Raw genomic sequence first — 26,808 nt, 5'->3', positions numbered from 1 at the left:
TCAGGGAAACCTTCGAGCGGAACACAACTCTGGTGCCGTCTAAAAATAGACATGTGACATGGTCGAAGTCTGCCTCCCGATGTTTATGTTGTGAACACGTTGCTGAAAATGTGTGTGTGTTATTCGCTGGCATCCACGGCGCACTCTGCTCCACTATTTTTCCCGGAGAGGCGTAGTAAATCCTGGCGTGTCCTGTCTTTTAGGGTTTCCGCCCCAGGAAACCATCAGTTCATCAACGAGCTGTGAAGACATAAGATTCCCTGCTATTTTTAGCCCTCAACAATGCACGATGCTGAAGAAGACAGTCACGCTTCTCTTTTTCTGTGAGGACGACAAAAAAAACCGCAATCGAAACATCCTTCATTCCGACAGTTACAGCTCGCTTCGTGGGGCTGAAAAGCGCTCTCGCTGTGTGATTTCATATCCCTCTTTTTCCGGCTACTATCCGTGCAGGAAGCCGAATAACTCTAACACAGGAAGCTGGAAGATGAAGGATATTAAATTTAATTGACTTTCACCGTTACCCGGTTACCCAGCGGCGACGTCCAACCTTTTTGAGTGAACGAGTTGATCGACCTACCGCTGCTAGATCCATACATCCCCCCATTCCCCCCGAGCGACTCAGACATGAGTCGCTTTTGTTTTTGTTCGGAAAGCGGTCCTGCACGAGATAACGTGATTTATGAATTTCGCTTTGAAGGTGCACCAGTCGGGTCGGGCTTTCTAATCCGGTCTAGCAAGAGCACAAATGAAATGCCATCAACGAGATGTGTTCGATTGGAGGAGAGCTTCGAAAGGTAACGTTTTTAACAAACACCACGCGTTCGCCTGAATCGAGTCAAAACTGGAGACGCATGGTGAGTGCTAATTACTCGCAGATGGCGTAACCCCAAACCCTTTCTCATTTCTCTAATAAATTGTTCTCATAATCCTTTTGATACACACGAACGGGTATTTAGTTTGCCGGGGATTAAACATTTCTTAGCAAAGCTTCGCGAAAATAGCCCACCTCTTCCCGCTGCCCGAATTCAAAGCGGAAATCTAAAAAAAAAGAACAGGTTCATCTGCTTCTGACTGAAAACACAGGGAAACGGCTTCCTTTGTGTGCTTCTGCGAAAGAAGGATTCTGCATTTTTCCTACAGATCTTCATTTTCTCACGCTTGCCAACGGCGTGTCGTGTCCCCATCGGTTGCATAAGCATCGCCTGCTTTTGTCATGGCCACGGCGAGCGGCACAACGTGAGCATTACCATCATTAGCATCACCGCTCGTGCTTTTGCACGCGCCCTCTTTTTTCCACAATGGAGAACTATTGCTGATGTTTCTGGTGCTCCTGTTGCTGGTTCATTGTAGGGCTTTTTTTTCATAGTCCCGAGGAAAACGCGGGAACAATTTAAACTTATTAAAATCTGCCGACTACTTTCGCCAGGAAAGTTTTCCGCGTTAATTTTTTAAACTACAGTTCGAAACAATGAGGCGCGTGGTAGTTTCCTTGATCATTGTGTCGCCATTCAAAATATTTTTTGTTTCTCTTCCTTTCTTCGAAGTTGGAAGTTGGGCCAGAGGCTCACAGGAAAACATTCTGCGAAAGCGATAATTCTTTTCGGTGCTTATTTTCTGCTCCTTCAGGTGAGAGGGGACCGGGGAGGAGTTTCTTTACAATCGAAAAATCGAATAAAGAGTTTCCCCGTAGAATATAGGTTACCCAATCTCAGAATTCAGGATACTTTGTTAAATTTCAGTTGAAAAATGTTTGAATATAAATATTTCTAATCAGGGCTGTGGAGTCGGAGAAAGATTAGCCGACTCCGACTCCCCACAATTATTAGTACAGACTTCGACTTCGACTCCAACTCCGACTCCTGCTAAAAAAAAAGAAATAATTCGAAACCAGGTTTTTCATTGAAACGTTTAATTTACGATTTTCTTTGATCTATATATATAAAAATGAATTTCTGTCTGTCTGTTTTTCTGATTCTTATGGACTCCGAAACTACTGAACCGATCAACATGAAAGTTTGTATGTAGCGGTTTTTGGGGCCGGGGAAGTTTTCGTGTTAGTTTGAGACCCCTCCCCCTCTCTAAGGAAGGGGCTGCCATACAAATGAAACACAAATTTCTACATTACTCGAGAATTAATCAAGCAAATGAAACCAAATTAGGCATATTTTGGTTTTAGGGTGAAATATATGTTTCTATGGTAGTTATACTCTCCCCCCCCTCTCTCTTTCTGCCATACAAATTAAACACAAATGTCTGCATTACTCGGGAATCAATCAGGCAAATGAAACCAAATTTGACATGTGAAGGCTTTAGGGTGCAATAAATGTTTTCACGGTGGTTAGATACTCCTCCCCACCTCTCTTAGGGGGGGCTGCCATACAAATGAAACACAAATTTCTCCATAACTCGAGAATTAATCAAGCAAATGAAATCAAAATTGGCATGTAGAGGGTTTAGGGTGCAATAAATGTTTTTACGGTGGTTAGACACTCCACCCCCCTCTCTAAGGGGGAGCTGCCATACAAATGAAAGACAAATTTCTACATAATCCGAAAACTGATCAAGCAAATGGATCCAAATTTGTCATGCGAATCAGTTCTGCGATTGGACCCATGAACTTGCGCTTAGTAAGAAAACGAATGTTTGAAGGTATTGATAATAAAAAACAAATGTTGGGCGGGACGAAGTTTGCCGGGTCAGCTATTTAGACAATAAATATAAACATCAATATTTACAATTTCTTTTCCCAAAGAAAATATGTCAACCTTCTGAACTGGATTCGATTGCGAGTAATCGGTTTCCTACCTCATTAACCTTAGAGTTAAGGAAAAAATGTCAATACAGGTCGGACTCGATTATCCGGAGTATTGATTATTTTTTCATTCCGGAAAACCGAATCCGCCGGATAATCGAATCATAAAAAAACGAATTTTCTCTTGGTAAACGTAATATAATTATGATTTGCTCTTATTTATCAAACGGTTTCATCTAGCTTGACCCGTTTGTATGTTTGTGACTTTGTAACATTGTCTGTAGTGCTGTACCACATTAATAGAAACTTAACCCCCTTCCTGGCGACCGATTGATCTGAAATTTGGAACACATCTTTATCTGTGGTGTCATTATGAAACTGCGTATTTCATGATCTTGAAAATCCAAGATGACGGCCGCTACAAAATGGCGGATTACATATTTTCTCAGAACCGCTTCAATGTGGGTATCAAACGAAAGGATTTGACTAGTAGAATACAGTTATTTGTGAAAAATGCAAATCCAAAATGGCCGCCATATTTTTTAAAGCCTCATCAATATGGGTATCAACTGAAAGTGATGGAATCCATGGAATACGCATTTTTATAATGATAGTAGAATTCAGAATTTCACATCAATCAGTGATGAGGAAGGGGGACAAATTTCTGGGATAACCCTACAAACACTCCAACATACATACAAACAGGGCAAGCTGAATGAAACCATTAAAACGTAATTGTTCATTTGGGAACTGTGACCATTTTGGATTTGGATTTTTCATCATCTACTGTGTTCTACCAGTCCAACCTAAAATTCTTGTCGCTTTTTAAATGATCTTCACACTTAATAGCAGTGGGCCTTGAAACAACGTAAGATTCCTCGCAGATATGAGTGAAAATGATCAAATAAAAAATTTTCAGCTCTTCATGTAGCATCGTGAATTCGGGGTTTTCAGCCTGGGCCAAACGATTCAATCCGTTGATCTGGGGCAAAACATACGTCGCACCGTCCGACGCGAATCCTTTCAGACGATCCTTGTAAGAAATTTCATCCTTTTGAAACGGATCAATCATTGCATTGTAAATGCTTTTACGATCAGCAGCACCAAGCGATACTTCGGCGTGAAAGTCGTCATGTACCTCAATGTTGCCTTGTACAAATGTAAAAAATTTCACAAATGGGAAAAATCTGTACCTATCTGTACTTTTTGACGAAAATCTGTACTCTGTACCGTACAGAATCTGTAGCAAAAATAACGAAAAAATCTGTGCCATTCCAGATAAATCTGTACGTGTGGCAACACTGGCTTTAACTATCATTTCCAGGACCCGTACACAATAAAAACATGTCAGATAAATTCTCGAATATTTTAGTATTGTATGGACACTCTACACAACTTCACACGAGCATAGAATTGAATCTGTACAAAAACAATTTTTCGAGCCCGAAGAAAACAACCCAATGTGCCGGCGCGGGTGTTGGCTCGGTTAGACCTTGATCCCAAATCTATCTTTTCTTCTAAACTATCGATCTCCCTGTCAGTATTATCCAAATTAAATTCGTTTTTTGAAATTAAATGCATTAGTTATCCAGCTAGCTTTCTTTAGTTTGAAGTGCCGTTCTGAATCATATTTCGGACAACATCATATTTCGGACGCTTAAGGCATATGATGCAGAAAACAGATCCAAGCTTTATGCACAGGTATTATTTGGTTGATATTTTCAATAAATTAGTTCAATATGCTTTTAAGCTTTCTACTTTGATTGAAAACATAAATAAAATCATCCAATAAAATGCTTTTCAAATAAAGCGAATAAGAATCAAACTTCGGACCCTAAATCAAATTTTGGACACTTTATTTTGTAATTTTTTGGACGAAAACTACATTAAACTTGATTATATTTTATAATCAACTGATGAAACACGGGAGAAATTTAAATACCGTTCTGAATCATATTTCGGACCACATCATATTTCGGACACTTTGTTCTAATATCTTTAAATGCTTGATGCACTGATGGTATAACTATAAAATTAATATCATTATTGCTTCTTTAGAGTAATCCCATGGTTTCACTATCATTTCATATGAGAACTACATTTGAATTATAACATAGTCGGCAAAAATCTATCAACACTACTCACTATCGTTTGAGTTTGACGTTTGCTTAGCGTGAGCACGTAGAATTTACCCTTTCATCAATATTTAAATTTCTCCCGTGTTTCATCAGTTCTCATCATCGTTAACAGTTTACTGTGATTGCTTGGTAAGTGTTTCGCAGTTGACTATAAAATATAATCAAGTGTAATGTATTTTCGTTCAAAAAATTACAAAATAAAGTGTCCGCAATTTGAATTCAATCTGTCCGAAATTTGATTTAGTGTGCGAAGTTTGATTCTTATTCGATTCATTTGAAAAGCATTTTATTCGATGATTTTTTTATGTTTTCAATCAAATAGGTACCAAAGTAAAAAGCTTAAAAGCATATTGAACTAATTTATTAAAAATATCAACCAAATAATACCTGTGCATAAAGTTTAGACCTGTTTTCTGCATCATATGCCTTAAGCGTCAGAAATATGATTCAGAACGGTAATTATGAACGGGTAAATTCTACATTTTCACGCTAAGGAAACGTCAAACAAAAACGATAATGAGTAGTGTTGTCAGATTTTTGCCGATTATGTTACAATTCAAATGTAGTTCTCATATTAAATGATAGTGAAACCAAAGGGTTACTCTAAAGGAGCAATTGTGATATTAATTTTACAGTTATATCATAAGTGCATTAAGCATTTCAAGATATTAGAAGAGGGTGTCCGAAATATGATTCAGAACAGTAACCGTTTATTAATACTTCTCTCGTGTTAAATCCCTGATCATCATCGTTATCAGTTAACTGTTATTGCTTGGTAAGTGTTTCACAGTTGATTCTAAAACATAATGAAGTATATTGTAATCTTTCTTCAAAAAATTATAAAATAAAATGTCCGAAATTTGATTCGATTTTTTTTCCTACGATTTATATCTCGGACAATTAAAATTGGTGATGCTAACGGGTGTTAAATAAAAAATGAGAATTTTTTCAATACCTTTCAGTAACTCAAATAAAGAGCGTAAAATTTTCTTTCTCCAAGAAAATTGCTCTTTGGGCTCCCTAGAAATAGTAGGCGTTTTTGGTTCTGCTAGTTTGAATTTAGTCAAAGCAAAGATGGCGTCGAAACAGCACGTGCTCCGCGAACGCATTGTACGGTTCTACGAAACGCATTTCCAGCAAGGTAAAACGTTCTCGGTGGCACATTTTAAGGAAGAAAATGTACCTGTCAGTACGGTATATCGTATCCTGGGTTCCCTGAACGTAGAGCGGAAGGTCGGAAGTGGTCGTCCGGTGACGATAATGACGAAGCAGAGGAAGACATCGTTAAAGAAGCTGTTTGACAACAAGGACGCAACCAGCCTGCGTGACGCCGGTCGGAAATATGGCTGCTCCCACGTATTGATCCATCGGACCCTCAAGATGGAAGGAACCGTCTGCAGGAAGAAGACGAGGTCGCCGGAGTACACGGAGGAGCAGATTGAGACGGTTAAATCACAGTGTCGGTAGATGATCAAAAAATACCGCGGGACATCTTTTGTTCTGGACGACGAAAGCTATTTTTCGCTGTCCAAAACGCATATTCCAGGAAATGATAATTACTACTCCAGCGACAAGTCATCCACACCGCCTGAAGTGAAATACAAGTTCAAGCACAAATTTGAAAAAAAAAGGTTATTTTGTACATCGCCATTTCCAACCGGGGCATTTTAAAGCCTTGGTTTAAGCCGAGCGGTCTGGCAATCAACCAACAAATCTATCGAGAAGAGTGCCTCGATAAAATCCTGATGCCGTTCCTGAACGAGCATCACGCGGATGGGAAGTACGTCTTCTGGCCGGACAAGGCGTCTTCCCATTACGCCAAGAAGACGCTGGCGTATCTTGAGGAGAAAAAGATACCGTTCGTGCCGAAAGAACTTGTCCCAGTGCCGCCCAATAGAGGATTTCTTTGGCTCACTCAGTGCCCTAGTGTATAAAAACAATTGGAGGGTCAAGGACACGAAGCAACTGACTACAAGAATCCGGAATTGTATCCGGAAAATGGACGTAAGTGCCGTACAACGTTCTTGTGAGAGCATCGCGACAAAGTTGCGTCGAACAGCAGAGCACGGCCCTTACTCAAACATTCACTGACATTTTTTTGACGAAAATACATTATGTTATTAATAAAAAAATACCGAAAATCAATGAAAAAAAATTTTTTTTATATGTGATTGAAAAAATTCTCATTTTTTATTTAACACCCGTTACAATGTGTGTTTTCAGGTTTATTATGGATGCGAAGCGTAACAAGGACAAAGTTGAAGACGCTTTGGATGCCATTCGAGCAGGATCATCTATCCGTACTGCTGCAACCCAAAATCCTAAATCCTCAGAAAATCCTCAGAATCAGTGTTGGCCAACATGCAAAGCGGATGTGGGAGGATGGAAGCGGATGGATGAGAGCGCATTTGAGATGAGGGGCTTAGAATGAAAGGGGTGTAAGTGATTTGATCGATTTCTCTACATCGACTCTCTTTTTTGGTCATAACTTAGCTGCAAACTTCGTGGAGGCGATCTGGCGTAGTGGTAACATCCATACCTCTTACGCAGAGATCACGAGTTCAATTCTCACTCCCGACATTCTTCCAAAAACGGAAGTAAAAGTGACGAACCAGCCGAAATGTGTTGAAAGTCACTATAATAGAGAAAAAAAAAGCTGCAAACTTATTCCCAGCTGTATTTGACAATGTGGAATGTAGGTCAGAACCTCATCTATCAGATTCTATAGCAAACTCAAATTGGAACGTTTTTGCAGTTGAGTTATTAATCAAAAAAAAAGTTGACGAAGAGAAATCGATCAAGTCACTTACACCCCTTTCATTCTGAGCCCCTCAGATATATAAATATATACTAGTAATATTGTAACTAATATCAATAAACATCATGTTAATTAATAGTAATAGAATATATTGTTTGAGGGTCGAACGAAACAGTTGAAAATCAAAACAGGCTCTACTGGGGTTAAAAGATGACCCCGGTCAGGGAGGTCGAAAAAATCGAATTTTCTTTTTTTGCATTTCTGGGAAGCTTATGCCCTCAGAAATTTTGTCCTTAAACGATTTTTCGATATTCGATTTTGTCGGAGTGTTACAGTCAAAAGTATGAGATCACCTTAAGGGATATAGTATTGTTGTACGAATTTTTGAACGCGTTTTTCTCGAAACCATGTTTTTTCAACTGGTGGTATCGATATCTCAGGAATTAATCGACCGATTTAGCCATTTTGGATTTTTTTCGAATTTTCAAAAACCCCTTTGTAACTTTTTAGTTGTTGTCCTGAAGTTTCAAAATATTCTTAGGAATTCGTTCTGCGACACGCCATTGCTTCAGAACCGACACCACTATCAAGATACCGATTATTCGTTCACTCGAAAAATGGAAAAAAACATTTTCAAATATACCTTGAGCAATAACCAAAATACCCGAACACTTCATTTTTCTCATGTTTGATCATCTTTTTGCATTAGTAATTGTACAGAAATACAAGTTGAACTTAAAACTACAAGAAACCGTTATGCAAACAGAGTGTCCGAAATTTGAATTCACTCTGTCCGAATTTTTTTTTTTCATAAAGGAAGACATCGTAAAATTGTCCGAAAATTGATTCTTATCCGCTTCAATTGAAAAACATTTTTATTCAATAATTGTTGATGTTTTTAATCAAATAGGCACCAAAGTGAAAGCTTAAAAGCTCATTGAACTAATTTAGTAAAAATATCAACCAAATAGTTCTTGTGCATAAAGTTTTGATCTGCTTTCTGCATCAAATACCTTAAGCGTCCGAAATATGATTCAGAACGGCATGTAGTATTAAGAATATATTGGTCTACATAGATTGGTGACAACTATATAAATAAATATAATCACGTAGTAAGTCGTGCAGATCGCTGAAGATCTGGCAAATTTCGAAGGTTAGACCAAACAAATCGCGAGTTGCGTTGCTGATCGGAATGTTTTGGAATGTTAACTTTTTTCTATACAATTCATTTATAATCAACAACACCTCGTTTTGCATTGAGGGATATAAAAAGATTTCCATGAAGCTTGAAGATTGAAAGCGCTTGTTATAAAACAGTGCTATTATTACACAGATTAACAGGACATCACATAATCTACAATACAGAAATTGTCCATGTTCTGAAGAACTGAATCTGTTCTCTATAAGGTGATATAATAATGATAATAACGTGATACATTTCTACTTATCCGAAAATAGACTTTGTTCAACAAGGGACTTGAAACTAATTTAGCAATGACCCAATCCATATCCATTTCCAGCAGTCTTTCTCCTACGATAATTCCTACGTTTCCAACAATTCGTAGACTATGGAGAAGGCGGATGATCACAAATTAAGAAGAACGCTGTCGATTTGATTACTCTGCCTCTCTATCTTTCGTCACGCTTCTATCTTTTGCGCGAATGAATAAATATTGCATTAAAAACTCCATTCACGCTCGTCGCTTTCCATCCGTTTGTTTTCGATATCATCAAACAGAACAAGAAACGCGGACAGCACTGTTCTACACGAACCCACCCCGCGTCCAAGATGAGTCGCAACATCAGTTACTTAATAGTATTATATTGTTGGGTGCGGACTACCCCACCTCCCGGGGCGGAATCATCTATGTATTTTACGTTCTTCATAAATCCCCGTCGTCTCGGATTGAGTGGACAAGAAAATGATGCCGGGAAAAGAGGTTCATCTCGAGCGGCTGCCAACAACCATCATTTCACAGGCGATTACGAGTGAAGATTTATGATCTCCCGAGTCTGGCAGAGAAGGACTCCCCCCTTCGCCCCCTCGTTCTTCGATGTGACGCTCTCCACGCTTTCCACGGAAGCGAGATTGATAGATTTGTGTGCTGTTGTTCTATATTTAGAGGATTAAAGATTGTTGTGCTGGGGATTAAAGCGATGCTGTGGGGACAAACGGTGAAAGCTCGCGAACGTCGTAAACAAATCTTACTACTGCTACTGCTGTTCGCCCATACGGAGCTCTTCCGGATGGTCGCCGTTCGGATGACCGTCAAATTGGGTGGTGTTGCTTCCTCCTCCCGTGGCTCCATCTCCCGCTGGTCTTTTTTCACTTTGGCACTCGTTTTTCGCACCGTTAGACGGCTACCCTCTTTGGTGGTCGCTTTCTCAAACCTCTCGGTCAGTCGGCCTCCGATTGTTACCGCATACCGGGGCCCGCTCGACAGCCTCAACGATTGACTTCGGTGAATCCGGTGCGGGGTGGTTCCCGGTTCGAGCAGAACGGCCGCCGCCTTCGGGGGCATATTATCGGGCACCTTAAAGTTAGCGCTGCACCTATCGCAATTGGTGGCGTTTTTGGTTGTGTGACTAGATGATGATTGCAGCCGCTTGAACTCGGCGTAGGTTTCCTTCAGTTTCAGCAGCTTGACCCGAACGTTTGCTTTGGCCGCTGCGGCAGCCGTTGTGGTCAGCGTATAATGCTGCGGCTGCTGCTGTTGTTGTTGTGGCTGTCTGGGTGACGAGAGTGGGCTGTACTTTGTGGTCGCGGTGGGATGTTTGAGGCGTGTTTTCAAACCCCGCAGCGAGGTAAACGAGCTCCGCATCGAATTGCCGCGGCGAAATTCCTGCGGTTGAATCCCGCCACTATCGTCAGCAGCCAGCGGTGATGAAGCAACGGCACTGCTGCTGCTGTCCTGCAGCACCGGGTAGGCCTTGTGGCGGAGAGGTGTCGCATGCGACCCCGCGGGACTGGCGGCCAGAGTGCTTTCGAAGCGGCGATAGCTCATTTTTTCGCGGGTAGTGCTCGGGAGGGGCCGAGACGCGATCCTAGTTAGACGGTCCTACTGGGATGGAAGAGAGGGAAAGTGAGAGAATGTTGGATGCTGCTAAATGGAGCGGGCGCCATTTGTGCGAACGAGAGCGAGACCGTTAAAGTGCCTACCGGATTCTTTTTCCTCCCGATAGGAAATTATCGTGGTTCAGTGGTTTCGAGATTGAGTTGTCGCTACGGCTGTGTTCGTTTACGAGGGCCTTCTGTGAGCGGGCCATTAAAAATTAAATTCGCATACTTTGTAAAAGTTGTGTAATCAAAAATTGATGAGCACCCCCAAACGGAGCGTTACTTTTGGGTATAGCTGTATAAATAGGTAATCCCACAGGTTTTATAGAGACCGTGTAATACATTTTGCGGATAGGTACGGATCTCATAAATAAGAAAAATTGGGATCCATTCGATAATTGAATTAAATTCTTTCAATGGGTTTAGGTTACTTTTGTCGGGTGGCTTTATGTGGCCACGGAAAATAACGGCTAATGTGCGATTTTGGTTATTCTGTATTTTTTACACAGGCGAAAAAAAACAGCGGATAATGGAAAGCAAACAACCGGCTGCAGTTCACAGCTGCTGTCGATCGCATAATTTGGCAGCAATTGTTTTCCGGAGAAGATTTCGCTTTTGGCGACAAGTTTTTTTCTAACTAGACTGATCGGCGCCAACATGGAATCATGAATCTCATTGTTGGGGACACCTAAACTGCCATTCTACGCATAGTTGTCCCATGTTACTTTTTGCCAATTTTCATTTTTCTTCATAAAACGATGTTTTTACGCCTAGTCTTCCAGAAAACCACAAAAAAAAACATATTGTTCCCAGCTCTTCAAAAGACAACATCAAGCTCAATTGTCCCATGTTGATATTCTATGCATAATTGTCCCACCATGTATTTTTTGTAGATCCACAACAAATGAATCGGTTCAAGCACAAGAATTTTATGTCACGCTTTCAGCAGGGCACTCATTTCTGGTTTGTAAGAACGAACTAATTCTCAAACAAATAAAAAAAAAGTTTAACAGAACACGGGTACACCTTAGCGAATGACGCATAACAATGAGATTTACATTCTGCAAAGGTGTTGCAGATCACTCCCATCTTCATAAAACGATGTTTTATGCATAATATTTCGAAAAAAACACCAAAAAACTTATTGTTTGTTCCCAGTATTTCAAAAAACAACAAACAACAAGTTTAATTGCCCCATGTTGTTATTCCAGGCATAACTGTCCCACCACGTATTTTCAAACCATAATCAAGCTTGATTGATTCAACTTAGGGGAACTTCTCACATTTCATTAAACAATAGTTCACTGTCTATAGAAAAACCCGGTGTATTTCCAAACTGGAATGCTTAAAGCTTCTGGTAGACAAATATGCTAGAAAACTTTGATTGCGTTTTTCTCAGTAGCCGATTTTGGAACATGGTACAACTATGCGTAAAACGCCAATACACATCTGTTAAATATCATGTTGATGTGAGGTGTTGCGAATAATTAAACTTGGTCTCACAGACAATCAATGGTCAGTTCTCCTAAGGGGCTCAAAATGAACCACACAGAAGCAAGAGCCTTCGAAAAAAAAACTGTGAACTATGCTGTTTAAACTGAGATATCTTTCAAATGCAACAAAAATATTCAAGTACGATTATGGAAATTAGTTTTCTATACTATAACATACTAGATTATAGAATGACCACTATTCAAAATGTTGATAATGCTAAAAGAACTGAAGTACTGATAGAAAAACGAGATATCCAAAATGGCGTTAGTAGACGGAACAGTTCTATATTTTTTCGATACTTTGTTTTGATATATTTTTGTTTTTTATTCCGCTTTGAAATCCGTTCATCTCGAGTTATAACAATCTACAGATAAATGGATAACTACAATTTCTATACCTTGAAACATGTATATAAGATGTTTCCCGTAGGACGTAATTTTTTTTTTGGCAGACTTGTCTCACTTCTTAACTAGGCGAACCTAGCCAGAATTTTCACCTGCCCCCGGGCTTTTTTTTCGCAGCAAAAATAGTTTATTTATTGTATGAATAAATCATGTAACTTGAGACATTGGCCTCTATTAATGACTATAATTTGGTCTACTTTGAAGAATATGTGAAAACTTATTCATTACTTAAATTACATCGTATTCGTTTCTCAATTACAACAAACTAATTAATACTATTCAGGTGAAAAATCCCGCTTGAAATTGTGTTTAGATGAACAATTTTTTATATTAGTACGTAAAGGATTCCAATATACTATGCATCTAGAGAACAGCGACTGATTATAATAGTACCATGGATGAAATGGTATTAAAAAGTGATTTACTCGTGTATTACGGAATGTAATTAACTTAGAAAACAGGTAATTAGGATCTTTAGTCGTTATAAAACGAAACAAGATAGAACAAACTCGGTACTTATAGAATTGGTTGAATGGGCATCCCAATAATTATTTTTGTAAGGGGGAAACCCTTCCCATTCTAGGAATATTGAAAACATACCTTATGCAACAGTTCAAAGCTACTTTTAGTCTGTTCATTGATTGTTGAGTGGCATTGGTGTATACAAAGTCACCATACATAAAATGAAGAAAAACTAACGCTTTGAAAAGCTTGAGTTTGACTTTGACGTCGAAAATTCAACTGTTTAAGCATACCGAAAATTTTACTTGAGAGTTGATATGCGATTCCCAACTTAAAAAATTATGCAAAGATTGGTTAATTTGTTAACAAATTGGATTGGTTCATTGTTGATAAGCCCAGGTAAGCCAGATGATGTTCTCAACTTAGATATAAACATTGCTTTAGTTTTGGAAGAATTTATGGGAAAAAGGTTTTTCTGTGACCAGCAATAAATTCGATGGAGATCTTCGTTAATCTTCATAGAAATATCGTCCACACAAAAATGATCAATACTACAGAAATAAATTTGAACATCATCAGCATAAAGATGTATACTACAATATTTCAAAACCGCCGGCAAATCATTAATAAAGAGCGAAAAAAGAAGCGGCCCCAGAACGGAGCCTTGAGGAACACCGGAGCATATTGGATTGAGGGAAGACAATACTTCATTATAAAACAGCTTGATTTCTATCACAAAGGTATGATTTAATCAAGCTTATGACAGACCGAGAGAAACCAAACTTATAAGAGAGCTTTTTAAGTAGTTTAGCGTGGGAAACTCGATCAAATGCTTTGGCAAAATCAATCAACAATAACACTGCAACTCCTCGACAGCACGAGCGATGTCTTCATGTACCTTCAATAATGCCGTAGTGCTATGTCCTTTCCGGAGCCCAGATTGAACATCACTTAATAGCTTCATATCGCTTATAAAATCAGACATTTGAGATTTGATAAGCTTTTCAAATGCTTTCGACCGAGCACTAAGAATGCTAATTGGTCTAAGATTCGAAACATCAGAGCAGTTCACTGACTTTTTTTATTGGAATTATTTTAACCATTTTATATGCTTGAGGAAAGATGGACGTTAAAATTATGGAATTAAATAGGTGATTGATCAACGGAAGGGCATAAGGCAACGAAATTTTTATGAACTTCATTGGTATACCATCCAATCCCGTTGCATTGGGATCAATGGACAACATCGCATTTATGATTTCGTAATAAATTAATCGCATTTATAATTTCGTAAGCACATTACTGAAACGAAAGCCGTCAGCATTTTCAGGTAAATAAGTGAGAGATTCATCATCACCCATCGTAAAATTGGAAGAAAAATAGCCATTAATAGTATCAGCATTTGCATTGATGCTAGGCAATGTTGGGTCCTCAAAGGAAACACCTAACTTTTTTATATTCTTCCACATCTGTTAACTAGAAACACTTGCTTCGAACGATAGAACGATAATTTGGGAAAACCATTCAACGGAAGCAGTTGAGATTTTTTCCCAAATACGTCCTGTCACGGTCGCCATGGAACATGTTTCCTGTAACATGTGATATGGAAAAAAATTCAACTGCTTCCGTTGAGTGGTAAAATCAGAAATTTCTATCGTCTCTTAGGTCGAGGACATAGAGAATGCTCTTTTGTTCACGAATGCGGAAATCAAATGCAAACTGCCCGGACCTGACATAGTGAATGCGATGCTGATTTCAATAAATTAGAAATATTTTTTTAAATATTTCGAGAATGGCTGCATTTAGAAGGAGACTGATCATGAGCTTTATTGTTTTAAATCATTCATAATTTATGGCTAAAAATGATTGTTAACATACAAAAAATCGAATTTTCAAAAATTTATAAAAAATCGATGTTCCACAAAGTTTGTTAAAAATATTCTTATCATCTTGTACTGGGGAGTATCCGTCGGGCAGTCGTCGGGTGTGGATGCGTTTTCAATCGCTCCGCGTTTATTTTCGTTTAGAGTTTTGTTTCTCCCAGGTTTTCTTTTATTTGTAGTTTTTCGATTACAGTCGTACATAATGTGTGAAAAAGATGCACATGCTACTATAACTTGCAGCACAGAGCAACTAGCTAAAATTTCTGCGGATGAATTTTAATGTGTTGTGTCTATTTGTTACTGCAAAAGCGATAACGACTAAGATTGTGTTTCCTATCAGAAAACCCGAGGATTTGAGTTTTGTTTACTGTTATCTTCAAGTGAAATTTTAATAGTAGAAAATTTTAATTTTTAGAAAAAAATTTAATTGAAAGAAAATGTTTGCTATCATATGTTATGTGTTGAAAAAAAAATGATTGTGCGTTCAGTGTTAGCTGATTTTAAAAAATTGTGTCTTAGCGGAATTCGAAGTGCTTCCCTGCTCTTCTGTTGAACGAGAGAAGCTGCCAAAGAGAAAGTTTATCAAATTGCCGAAGAAACCCGAACATTGAACGCTGCTAAGTATCGAATTTCTCTTTCCTTTTGTTGCTCTCTGCTTGAGAGGCTTTGATGTTTGTACTCTATAGTTTTGCTGAGAGGCTAATTTCTCTCCTGTTTTACTTTCTCAGCCACATACGGTTTGTAGATCTTGTGGATTATATACGAAGTAGGAGTGTATATAATTTTGTTTCTCCCCATCGATGTTGATTTGTTGGTTTGATGTTTACTGGTGTTCAGGGGTGCCAGGTGATTTTTTCCAATACGTAAAACTGTTTTCATATTTGTGTATAATGAATTTTAGTCTCAGATCAGGGATCTGTGCTGGACATTTTAATGTTTTTTTATGTATAACTCCGTTGTTGCTGAACTCCATTTACAGAAGAATGAGTTAGATATTCATGTAGATATATCTGTGGTTCTGTAACTTAATTTTTGTAGTTTTGTGAATTGTTGTGTTGTGTTGTGAATTAGATATGTCATACACCGTGGAACGATTTTGAATGCGATTTCGGACTCGTGACGGAGGTTCGATGAATTGGAGTTATTTGCATCACTCATTCACATTGTTGTTAATTTTAAGTTTTCTCAGAGGGAGATTGAATTGTTTATCGTAGAGTTATGATGGAATATTGTGTTTTATGTGTAGTATTGGTGGTGGTGGAATAAAAGTTGTAAATATACTTTGCTTTGTTTGTTTGCTTCAAATGCAAAGGAAACCGCTGATTTTCGGAAAATACTGATTTTCGAGATATCAGTCCAATTCTAATGACATCTCGCACTTGATAGATAAAAAATACAGAAGTTTGAAAGAATGCGACGCGATCCACGAAATACATTGAATGTCTCTTTTATTGTTGTTGAGAAGTTACTCGGTGACCTTCTCAGGTTTCCCATTAATAACCTTCATTGATAGAAAATTACAAAAGTTAGAGAAAGTCCTGATTGTTAACCCTTCCCACTAACAACTATTCCTTCCTTGATAAACGCTAGGGAACCACGCTATAGAGGCGACCCTTCTGGTCTTTGGGCGGCGAATATCATACTAACATTCCTTCCCTTCCTCTGGTGATTGTAAGGACGTGGCCGGCGTCATTATTGACCATTTAAAGCTTGAATCATCGAAAATTGCACAACGAGAATGATTTGCTAGTCCCAAGCGTCAATCTGTGTGTTCTTTGTGCAATTTGATTGGTTCAGGTCAATCACGGAGAGCAGCTACGAATTGCACAGTCTACCCAAGCTCAAGCTCAAGCTCCAGAGTTTTACCATCTTGTACTGATTTTTTAAATTTTCTACATGACTTCTATGTACTTCTTTATATAAAAAAAAATAAAAAAATACATATTTTAGATATTGCAAATTAAAGTTTTTTTTTGTAAATAAAAAAAAAATAATTTTTTTTCAGTGTATAGTTTTTTTCACGTTTTAACATCAATACTCTATAACTCTTTTTAAGACATTATTTCGGTATTTCGGCATATCTCTCACTAAAATCAATACGCCCTTTTCATAAGTTACACTTGAGTCGTAAAATTCCTAAATGCTGAGGAAAACTCCAACCCAAACGGAATACAAACTTTCATTCGAATCAAAAATACTCATGTTTTGTCATTTGTCGATTTAATTCGAACCGATTTTCTATTTCGATCGCATCATCGCATTACTACAGGATTTCTCAACAGATTCGAACACTAGTAACCACAACATGTTACTAAGTTACTTCACAACGTTCAGTCAGAATCCGGTATCAGTTCACGACATAAATTCCGTTCAAATTTAACCGTAACCTGCGTGAAAGTCATCCTTCCGCCACGATTTCTTGTAAAATCCATCAATAGAGAGAGACCCGAGCCAAATCTCAACTCAATTACAGTGGCATAAAGTATTCCCTGCTTCCAAGTTGAGCGGATAACATTTTCATTACTATCAACCTGATTTAATCTCTCACCCAAATCCCTGCAACTTTGTCCCCCCCCTCGCTTCGCAACTGTTGACGGTTGCCAAGGCCTCCATTCCATTCATGAAACCACTAAGAGAACACATGCAAAGGATAGGCTGACGAGCGGCCCGATTTCAGGAATCGTCTTGCTCTTCCTCTCTCTCTGACGCGGCGGTGTCTTCTCGGAAGCAAGCATCGAGCGTCATCAAGAGTAAGCAGAAGAAGAAGAACGGGTGCCAAAATCTAATTATTTCGCATTAAAATATTTTCTCTCGTCGTTCTTGGACAATCAAATTATCATACGGAGTTGATGCTGGAGGCAACACACGACGAATTCCTGGGAAGATTCATTTTTGTGTTTTCAGCCAGGGGAGGGGGATTTTCGCCACGTTCCGTAATTGAATAAGGATTTTGATCGGGTGATGAATTTATCAGCGTTCTCGGTTTTTTTTCCAATTACGACACGTGGTCGGATTTAGATCTCGTTCACGCTCCCACGTCTGCTTCACAAGGCGTGTCCAACAATTACCAAGATTCAATATGCACTCCGTTGGGATTGCCCAGTCGGAAAAATGCCGGATGGATGGTTTGTGAATATTTTCACAAAATTGCCCCGAAGGGGCAAATGGAGGTATCGCCCACAAATTGTTACTAAACACCGTTGAGGGCCGTATTCGTTAAATGCCGCCATCACAAAACACTTGCTCTTAACCAAGATGCTGAACTATAGGTGTTTCGTTCTTGACACTTTCAGGACATGACGTGAGACGAGTAGCGAGACGTAACTTTCAGAATTATTTACTTTTTGTTTGGGTGTGCGGTTATGATTTCAATGTCAACTCGCTAAGGAAAATCATTGAAGGAAAAAATAAGCAAATATATATATTCGTGGAATATAGTGCACAACCTCCTTTTGCTCTAGCCAATTACCGTTACAAGCTCTTTCCGGATCTCCTTCCAGGTATATGCACAGCATTCTCCTCCTTCCTGAGCGAAATCAGTGGAGCCACAATCAGCGTTATTGTTTGTCACCATCGCCGTAAGCTGATAGTACTATTTTCCCCGCCGATGGGAGCCAAACAGAAGTACATTTTACAATAAACAATAAAGCGCGAGCAGCTATTTTGCCAACGAATGCATTTGTCACCAAAAGATACGACTTGTTTTGTAAACAAATTTGTTTTTTCACGAGCAATGGCCGAACAGCAATTTTGACATTGCGGTCCACCTATAATACAACGCCTTGCTCTTAACGTTGTTGTCCTCGAGATTCCCATCCGATTACATAACAATAAAGTTGGACGACGATTAACAAAAGTTGATTATGATTTTGGCACTGGAACGAGAGGCCGACAGCATGAAGGCAAACGATAATAGTGAACAATAGTGATGTTTAATCGCATCCTGCCCCCGTTTTGCGGAGGAGACCGTTGGCTTGGAGCGATTACGCCAAGGTATTGTTAGGACCTAATAAAAGATTCAAAGCAATTAATAGAAAGTTTTGATGTGGTTCACTCCGGATTCGGTTTGCGCATGGGGTTCCATCCATGGGACGTCTTCCAGGTTTTGATGCCGAAAATTCAATTACCCTCACTTGTTTTGGAGTTTTATTTAGACCAGATCTACGGATTGTTCGATCTACACGAAGATTTGGCCAAATATACAGAATTTTGTAGAACGTGTTTTTGTTGGAGACCCGACTGAAAAACGCGAAGCAAGGTTGATTTGGTTAAGAATTAATCGAGTGGTATAATGAATTTGGCAATCAAATCATAAATGAGATATCCATTAAGGATAATATATTCGTAACAAAAATTGTTAATATTTGTTGCCTGATATGTGTAACTGAATCACCCATTAGGATTAAATGCATATATTGATTCCTTTTCATCCATACTTTATTCATAAGAATACTAGCAAACCCGGCAAACTACCGGCAAATACCCGGCAAACTTCGTCCTGCCAACATTTGTTTTTTGATATCAATACCTTCAAACATTCACGTTTTCTTACTATGAGCAAGTTCCTTTTACTATAAACTTCTTAGTATTTCTAACAAAACTCATCATTATAATATCAGATTATTTTCAGACACAATTCTCGTTCAAGATTTTTCAACCACTTGCAAATAACATGTTTCTCCGTTACATGGAATAAATGTTTTATACAGAAAATATGATAGAATAAAGACGCCACCTGTAATTTGTGTTTCATTTATATGTCAGAAACTCATAACTCGCAACTCGAAAGTCCAAACTAATCATAACTTCTAATTCCTAATTTCAAACTCCAAGCACATAACTCCTAACTCGAAAATCGGAACTCTAGACTCATTACTCCTAGCTCCTAGTTTTTAACTTCAAACTTCAAACCACTAACACCTAACTACTCAATCCTAACTCCTAACATCAAACTCTCAACTCGAAACCAAAAACTATAAACTTCAAACTCCAAATTCTAAACTCTAAACTGATCTGATCTCTGAGCTCGGAACTCTGTACTCTGAACTTTGAACTTTGAGCTTTGAACATTGAACTTAGAACTTTGAACTCTGAACTTTGAGCTCTGAAATCTGAACTCGGAACTGTGAGCTCTAAACTCTGAACTCTGAAATCTAAACTCAGAACTGTGAACCATGAACTCGGAACTCTGAACGCTGAGCTCTGAACTCTGAACTGAACTGTGAGTTCTGAGCTCTGAATCATGAGCTCTGAACTCTGAACTCTGAACTCTGAACTCTGAACTCTGAGCTCTGATTTTGACCTCTGAACTGAACTGTGAACTGTAAACTCTGAATTCTGAACTCTGAATCCTAAACTCTGAGCTCTGAACTCTGAACGGTTAGCTATGATCTCTGATATCTGAACTCTGAACTATGAGCTCTGAATTTTGATCTCTGAACTGTGAACTCTGAACTCTGAATTCTGATCTCTGAAAATTAAACTCTGCACTCTGAGTTCTGAGCTATGAGACCCGAACACTGAACTTTGAACTTTGACTTACCACTCTGAACAAAACTGTGAGCTCTGAGCTGTGAACTCTGAACGCTGAACTCTGTACATTGAACTCTGAACTCTGAACTTTGAAACTTGAACTCTAAACTCCAAGCTCTGAAATCTGAACTGAGCTGTGAACTGTGAGCTCTGGATTCTGAACTGAACTCTGAACTCTGAACTGTGAGCTCTGAACTATGAAATGTGACCTCCTGACTCTCAGCTCTGAAATTTGAACTGTGAGTTCTGAACTATTAGCTCTGATCTCTGAACTCTGAACTCTGAGTTCTGAATTCTGAACTGAACTCTGAACTCTGAACTGTGAGTTCTGAACTCTGAAATGTGAGCTCTGGAGCTCTGAACTCTGAACTCTGACTTTGAGCTCTGGACAGAACTGTGAGCTCTGTACTCTGAATTCTGAACTTTGAACTCTGAGCTGTGATTTGACCTCTGACCTGAACTGTGAACTCTGAATCCTGAACTCTGAACTCTGAATCCTAAACTCTGAGCTCTGAACTCTGAACTGTGAACTCTGAACAGAACTGTGAGTTCTGTACTCGGAATTCTGAACTCTGAACTCTGAGCTCTGACTTTGAACTCTGAATTCTGAAATGTGAGCTCTGGACTCTGAGCTCTGAAATCTGAGCTGTGAGATCTGAACTCTTAGCTCTGAGCTCGGAGCTCTGAATTTTGAACTCTGAACTCTGAACTCTCAACTCTGAACCCTGAACTCTGCACCCTGAGGTCTGAACTCTGAACTCTGAACTTTGAACTCTGAACGATCAACTCGTAAGTTTTAACGCTGAAAACCTAAATCTGTGTGCCGTTTTTCGTATGACGTGAAAACCAAGACCTGAATATTCGAGAATTCTCGACGCGATGAGTTTCGTTGTAGAGATGTTTTTATTCTGATTAACGTCTCAGGTCATCGCCGGGAAAAAAACGGTGGAAAGCGAAAGACAGTTCAAAGCAAGCTGGCGTTCTGCGGCGAACAATATTGACGGGGGCGCTGTACCAACGGCTGTGCGGATTTGGCAAAGCGGAAATTGATTTTTTTTTTCTTTGTATAATACCAATTGAACTACTAAAAGAAAAAATGGGCTGTTTTTTCTTCGAACATTTTTTTCGGCATTGTTCATCAACCAAATTTTAATCGTTCCGTCCTATGTATCATCGGTTCGTTTCGCTGTAGAGGTGTCTTTCCGATGGTCTTCTCATATTACCCATGAATATTCCCCGCCGCCGTGTGTTGAAATATGGGATACATAATAGCAACTTTGCTACTACTTTTTGGAAAGGGTCAAAATTATTTTCTTCATTTTTTACACAAATCTGTAACTATTTTTGTAACATTTTTGTGTGTAAATTCTCGCGTTTGACATGTTCTTGACATGTTTGTAAATAAAAAAAAAAGGTTTGCATAACATGCCAATCGGGATAATTTATACATAAAAATGTTACCAGTTGAACAAAAATAATAATTTTTCAAAGAAAACATTCAAAAGTTGTTGTTAGAAAACAATTTACGCTGTAAAATTGCCCATCTTCCGATACATGGGTGACTTCATGGAAATTGTAAGTGATATTCATATCTATTTTTTCAGAATTAAAAAAACATGTTTTCGAGGAAAATGAATTTTGAATCTCAAATTTTTTTTTCTCAATGAAATTGTTTTCTTACAATTTGTTTTTTTTAAATGAAAACCAGGATAATTTCCTATATTTCCTACATTTTATTCTTTAACTAACATTTTGTAGGTCTTATAATTTTTAAATTGAGATTTTTCGAAAATAAGTTGCAAAAAACTCAAAACTTCAAACAAAAAATTCTGCCTCAAAATCTATAGGACCTACAAAATTTTAGTTAAAGAATGAAATGTAGGAAATTATTCATATTACCATTAAAAATATCAAACAAAATTTCATTGATAAAAAGTATTTTGAAAATTAAAATTCATTTTTCTCGAAATCATGTTTTTTTAAATTCTGAAAAAATTGATAAGAATAGATAGAATGCCAAATATTCTAGAAACTATAAAAGATAGAAAGTTGACGTTTTCAACAAAAGTTCACATTTAAATACGATCTAAAACTTTGTCGAATGCACCATATTGCTATCTTGACTTTAAACAAAATTAGGATTTGTTGTAATTTCTTCAAAAAAAAACATTAAAAGTTTTTGTTAGAAAAAAAGTTTCCGTGCAAAAGTGCCCGTCTTCCGTTTTATGGGTAACTTATTGGAAATTGTGAGGACTATTAATTTTTTTAAAATTAGGAAATATGTTTTTAAGAAAAATGAATTTCAATTTCTGAACTATTTTTTTTCTCCGTGTAATCTAAAATTTTTGGCATTTTTTTCTTAAAAAATTAAACAATAAACAAAACCTACATTTCATCATTTGACCAGAATTTTGTGGCTATCATAGTTTTTGAGTAAGGATTTTTTGTAAAAAACGTTCAATTTTTAGAATATTATAAAGAATTATTTTTCATTTGCCCAGGATCAAATCTCTACATGTTGTTGGACACGATATGGGCTTTGTTGTGTCAAAAATTTGAATTTTTAAAACTGTAGTTTTTGAGATATTCCACTTTTAAGCCCTTTCCAGAACCTCGAAATTGTAATCTACAATCTTGCCTAAGACATCATTTCCATCATATAACCTTTTTCGGTGTTAAAACACCGTAAAATGGCATCGTAACTAGTGCCGAACAAGTTGGCAAAGTTTCAGCTGAGTAAAAAATATGAAATTTAAAAAATCTTCGAAAATTCATGTTGATTGGTGGAATGCCTCAGATTATAAAATCAACTCTTTGATCCCTTCAATAAGTTCCTACTGACACCTTAAAACAAAAAAAAAACATGAGACTTGTAATTAGTAGACACAGTCTCTATGTAGAGAGATGAAATACATATCAAAGATAGAAACAAAACTAAATGACCGATAACTTTATCAAGCATGATATATCTCAAGTATCGCACAGAATTTTAAATTGAGAATCTCAAATTTCAGACTCCAGAATAGAAGACTTAGATATGATATTCAGTTAATAGGTAGACATTCTACACTTAGATTACATACTCAAATAGTAGATTTTGAGATTTCAGGTTCTAGATACAGATTACAGTTACCAGAAGTATTGGTTCACAAGCAGACTCAATGTTCCATCCAAAAGGGGGAACTTACCTGCCACCAGGACTGCCAAACTGAAATACCTTAGCAATCTTATTTGCATGATGATAATAATTATCGCAGTGAATCCCACAGGTAAAACAAGAAAGTTAGTCTCGTCAGAGAAATTCATATTCAAAATCCAAATTTCAGATCCAAAACATATCACAGGAATCACAGGTCGCAAATTCCACATTGAATTCAGATGGCATGAAAAAGTTGTTGTTCGAAAAACTTTTTCCATGTAAATGTGCCCATCGTCCGATGTATGGAAAACTTGTTCGAAATTTTAAGGGCTATTTATATCTATTTTGTCAGAATTTTGAAAGCAAATGTTGTCGAGAAAAATGAATTTTAATTTTCAATTTTTTTTTCAATCAAATTTTTATCCAAAAATTCTTTGTTAATTTTTAATGAAAGCCAAAATAATTTCCTACATTCCATTCTTTGACTAAAATTTTGTAGGTCTGATAATTTTTTTTTTTAATTTTGAGTTTTTTCAACTTTTTTTCGAAAAATTTTATTTTTAAAACTATAAGATCTTCAAAAAGTCGGTCAGAGAATGAAATATAGGAAATTATTTAGATTTTCATTAAAAAATATCAAACAAATTTTTGGAAAAAAATTTAAATGAAAAAAATATTTTGAAAATAAAAAATATTTTTTCTCGTAAACATGTGTTTTTGAAAATCTAAAAAAAAATAGATAATTCTTAAATATATATATATATGTATATATATATATATATATATATATATATATATATATATATATATATATATATGTATATATATATCTATATATATATATATATATATATATATATATATATATATATATATATATATATATATATATATATATATATATATATATGTAAATAGCACCCAAAAATTTCCAACAAGTCACCCATACATCGGAAGATGGGTACATCTACATGGAAAAAGTTTTTCGAACAACAACTTTTTCATTTTTCTCTTTAAAAAAATACTATTAATGTTTAATTGCGATAAGTTACAATTTAAATGTTCTGCTAACTTTTCTCTATTTAGAAACATGTCAAACGTGAGAACTTACACACAAAAATGTTATGAGTAAAAAATTTTTTTCAGGAGTCTTCATACAAAAATAACTTATATTCCAAAAACTATAGAAGATAGAAAGTTGATGTCTTTGACAAAAGTTTATATTTTAACAACATCTAAAACTTTGACGAATACACTATATCGCTATCATGACTTTAAACAAAATTAGGATTAGTTGTATTTTTTCAAAGAAAACATAAAGAAGTTGTTGTTAGAAAAACTTTTTCCCTGTAAAAGTGCTCATCTTCTGATGTATGGATGACTTGTTGGAAATTTTTGGGTGCTATTTACATATATATATATATATATATATATATATATATATATATATATATATACATGTATATATATATATATATATATATATATATATATATATATATATAGATATATATATATATATATATATATATATATATATATATATATATATATATATATATATATATATATATTTAAGAATTTTTAAAAAACATATTATAATTTAAAAAAAATTTTTTTTGGTATTTTTTTTGTAAAAATTTAAACAATTTCCTACATTTCATCTTTTGACAAGAATTTTGTAGGTATCATAGTTTTTATGTTATAAATTTAAAAAAAAATAGGAAAAAAATTTCCTTTTTCCAAAAAGTAGTCGAATTATTTTTCGGATATTTCAAGTATGCAAAGTTGCTTAAATGACCAATGTCTTTACACCCACAACGTTTCACTGCTATCTGAGATGGTGCTGCGAACGGCCAGTCGAGGTGGCATGAAATATTCGTCAATACCGAATTGGACCGAAACATTTTAAATTATTTTCAGAAGAATATGTCTGCATCTATTTGTGATTTGGCCAAGAACTTCAAAACCAGTGTTGGGATGATTCAGAGACATGGTCTAAAGACCTATAAAATGCAAAAAGTGGCCAAACAAACACCGGAGCAGCAAGATCGCGCTAAGCTTGAAAGCTATATGAGCGTATTTTGAACAATCCCAACCAGTGCATTCACATGGATGACGAAACATACGTCAAAGAAGATTCCGGAACGCTTCCGGAACTTAATTTTATAGCAAATCTATTGGAGAGAGTGTACCATTAGCGGATACGACTGTTCCGATGGAAACATTCGGCCAAAAAGTACTCGTTTGGCAAGCTATTTGCACGTGTGGCATGCGTGTGACTATAAATGCTCGAATTTATGTGGAAGAATGCTTGAAGAAGAGATTGCTTCCACTTTATACAAAGCACGAGGTTCCTCCTTTATTCTGGCCGGATTTGGCATCGGCACATTATGCCAAATCCACTCTACAATGGTTTTTTGAAAAACTAAATTTCCTAAACACCAATTGTGTTTTGATACCTACAAATGTTGTTATACGGAAGGGTATACCCCAAAGAATATTGGAGTGTTCGTTATATAATTATCCATAACATTGATATTCAATGAATTAAGTATTTAAAATGAAGTGTTCGGAATTTGAGTCTGTTTGGTATATGAGTCTAAATGGTACATAGCAGCAAAGTTCATCTTTTCATTCACGAAAGCTGTAGAGGAAGTCGTAATTTCAAAGTTTTTATCTCTCGACTACTCGGAATAATTTTTAACAATTCAAAATCGTACAGATGAAATTTTCATCTAAATTGTGAGAGCTACCATATTTCAACTATATTACTTTTTAGATGTAACATAACCCGTTGTTTACTAATGGTAACTGCGGGATGATGTTTATTCGCTTCGCAAGTCGAGTTAAGCCCGAACCGGGTTTGGTACCCATTTGTACAGAATTCATCCAATCTGGAATTCAAATTAACTTTTTCTAAAATTGCATTACAAGCATCGGGCTGTTATTTTCACGGACCACATTCCAGGTCACCTTGGCCAAACAGCAAAAAAATAAACAAACCATAGGCAAGCCTCGAAAATAACGCTTTGTTAGCCCGATGTGAGTGCAAAAAAAAAGGATGATGGCAACCTTTTCCAATTGCGTTACGTTTGAAAATGAGACCTTCGTTTGTACCTATTCCGATTTTTCGCTCAGGCTCAGAAGCAATTATTCACACAGAAACGCACAGTTTTCGCCGG

At 36.9% G+C, this 26,808-nt stretch overlaps 1 protein-coding gene across 9 annotated transcripts in view; it reads right to left on the bottom strand.

The window, feature by feature from the left end:
• The window catches only part of LOC129763542 (uncharacterized), a 350,843-nt gene that overhangs the window by 66,952 nt on the left and 257,083 nt on the right, over positions 1-26,808 (bottom strand). For 2 of the 9 annotated variants that reach the window (XM_055762723.1, XM_055762725.1), the window contains exon 2: positions 9,861-10,713. The exons of 6 other annotated variants lie outside the window; for them this stretch is intronic. In XM_055762723.1, the coding sequence (XP_055618698.1) occupies positions 9,861-10,656 (796 nt within the window). In that variant the 5' untranslated portion in view covers positions 10,657-10,713. The remainder of the gene's footprint in view (positions 1-9,860; positions 10,714-26,808) is intronic. One more of the 9 variants, XM_055762724.1, reaches the window with a different exon arrangement.

Source organism: Toxorhynchites rutilus, chromosome 1 (genome assembly GCF_029784135.1).
Source record: "Toxorhynchites rutilus septentrionalis strain SRP chromosome 1, ASM2978413v1, whole genome shotgun sequence".
Classification (NCBI taxonomy): Eukaryota; Metazoa; Arthropoda; class Insecta; order Diptera; family Culicidae; genus Toxorhynchites; species Toxorhynchites rutilus.
The sequence above is the reverse complement of the archived record's forward strand: the minus strand, read 5'-3'. Positions and strand labels throughout refer to the sequence as shown.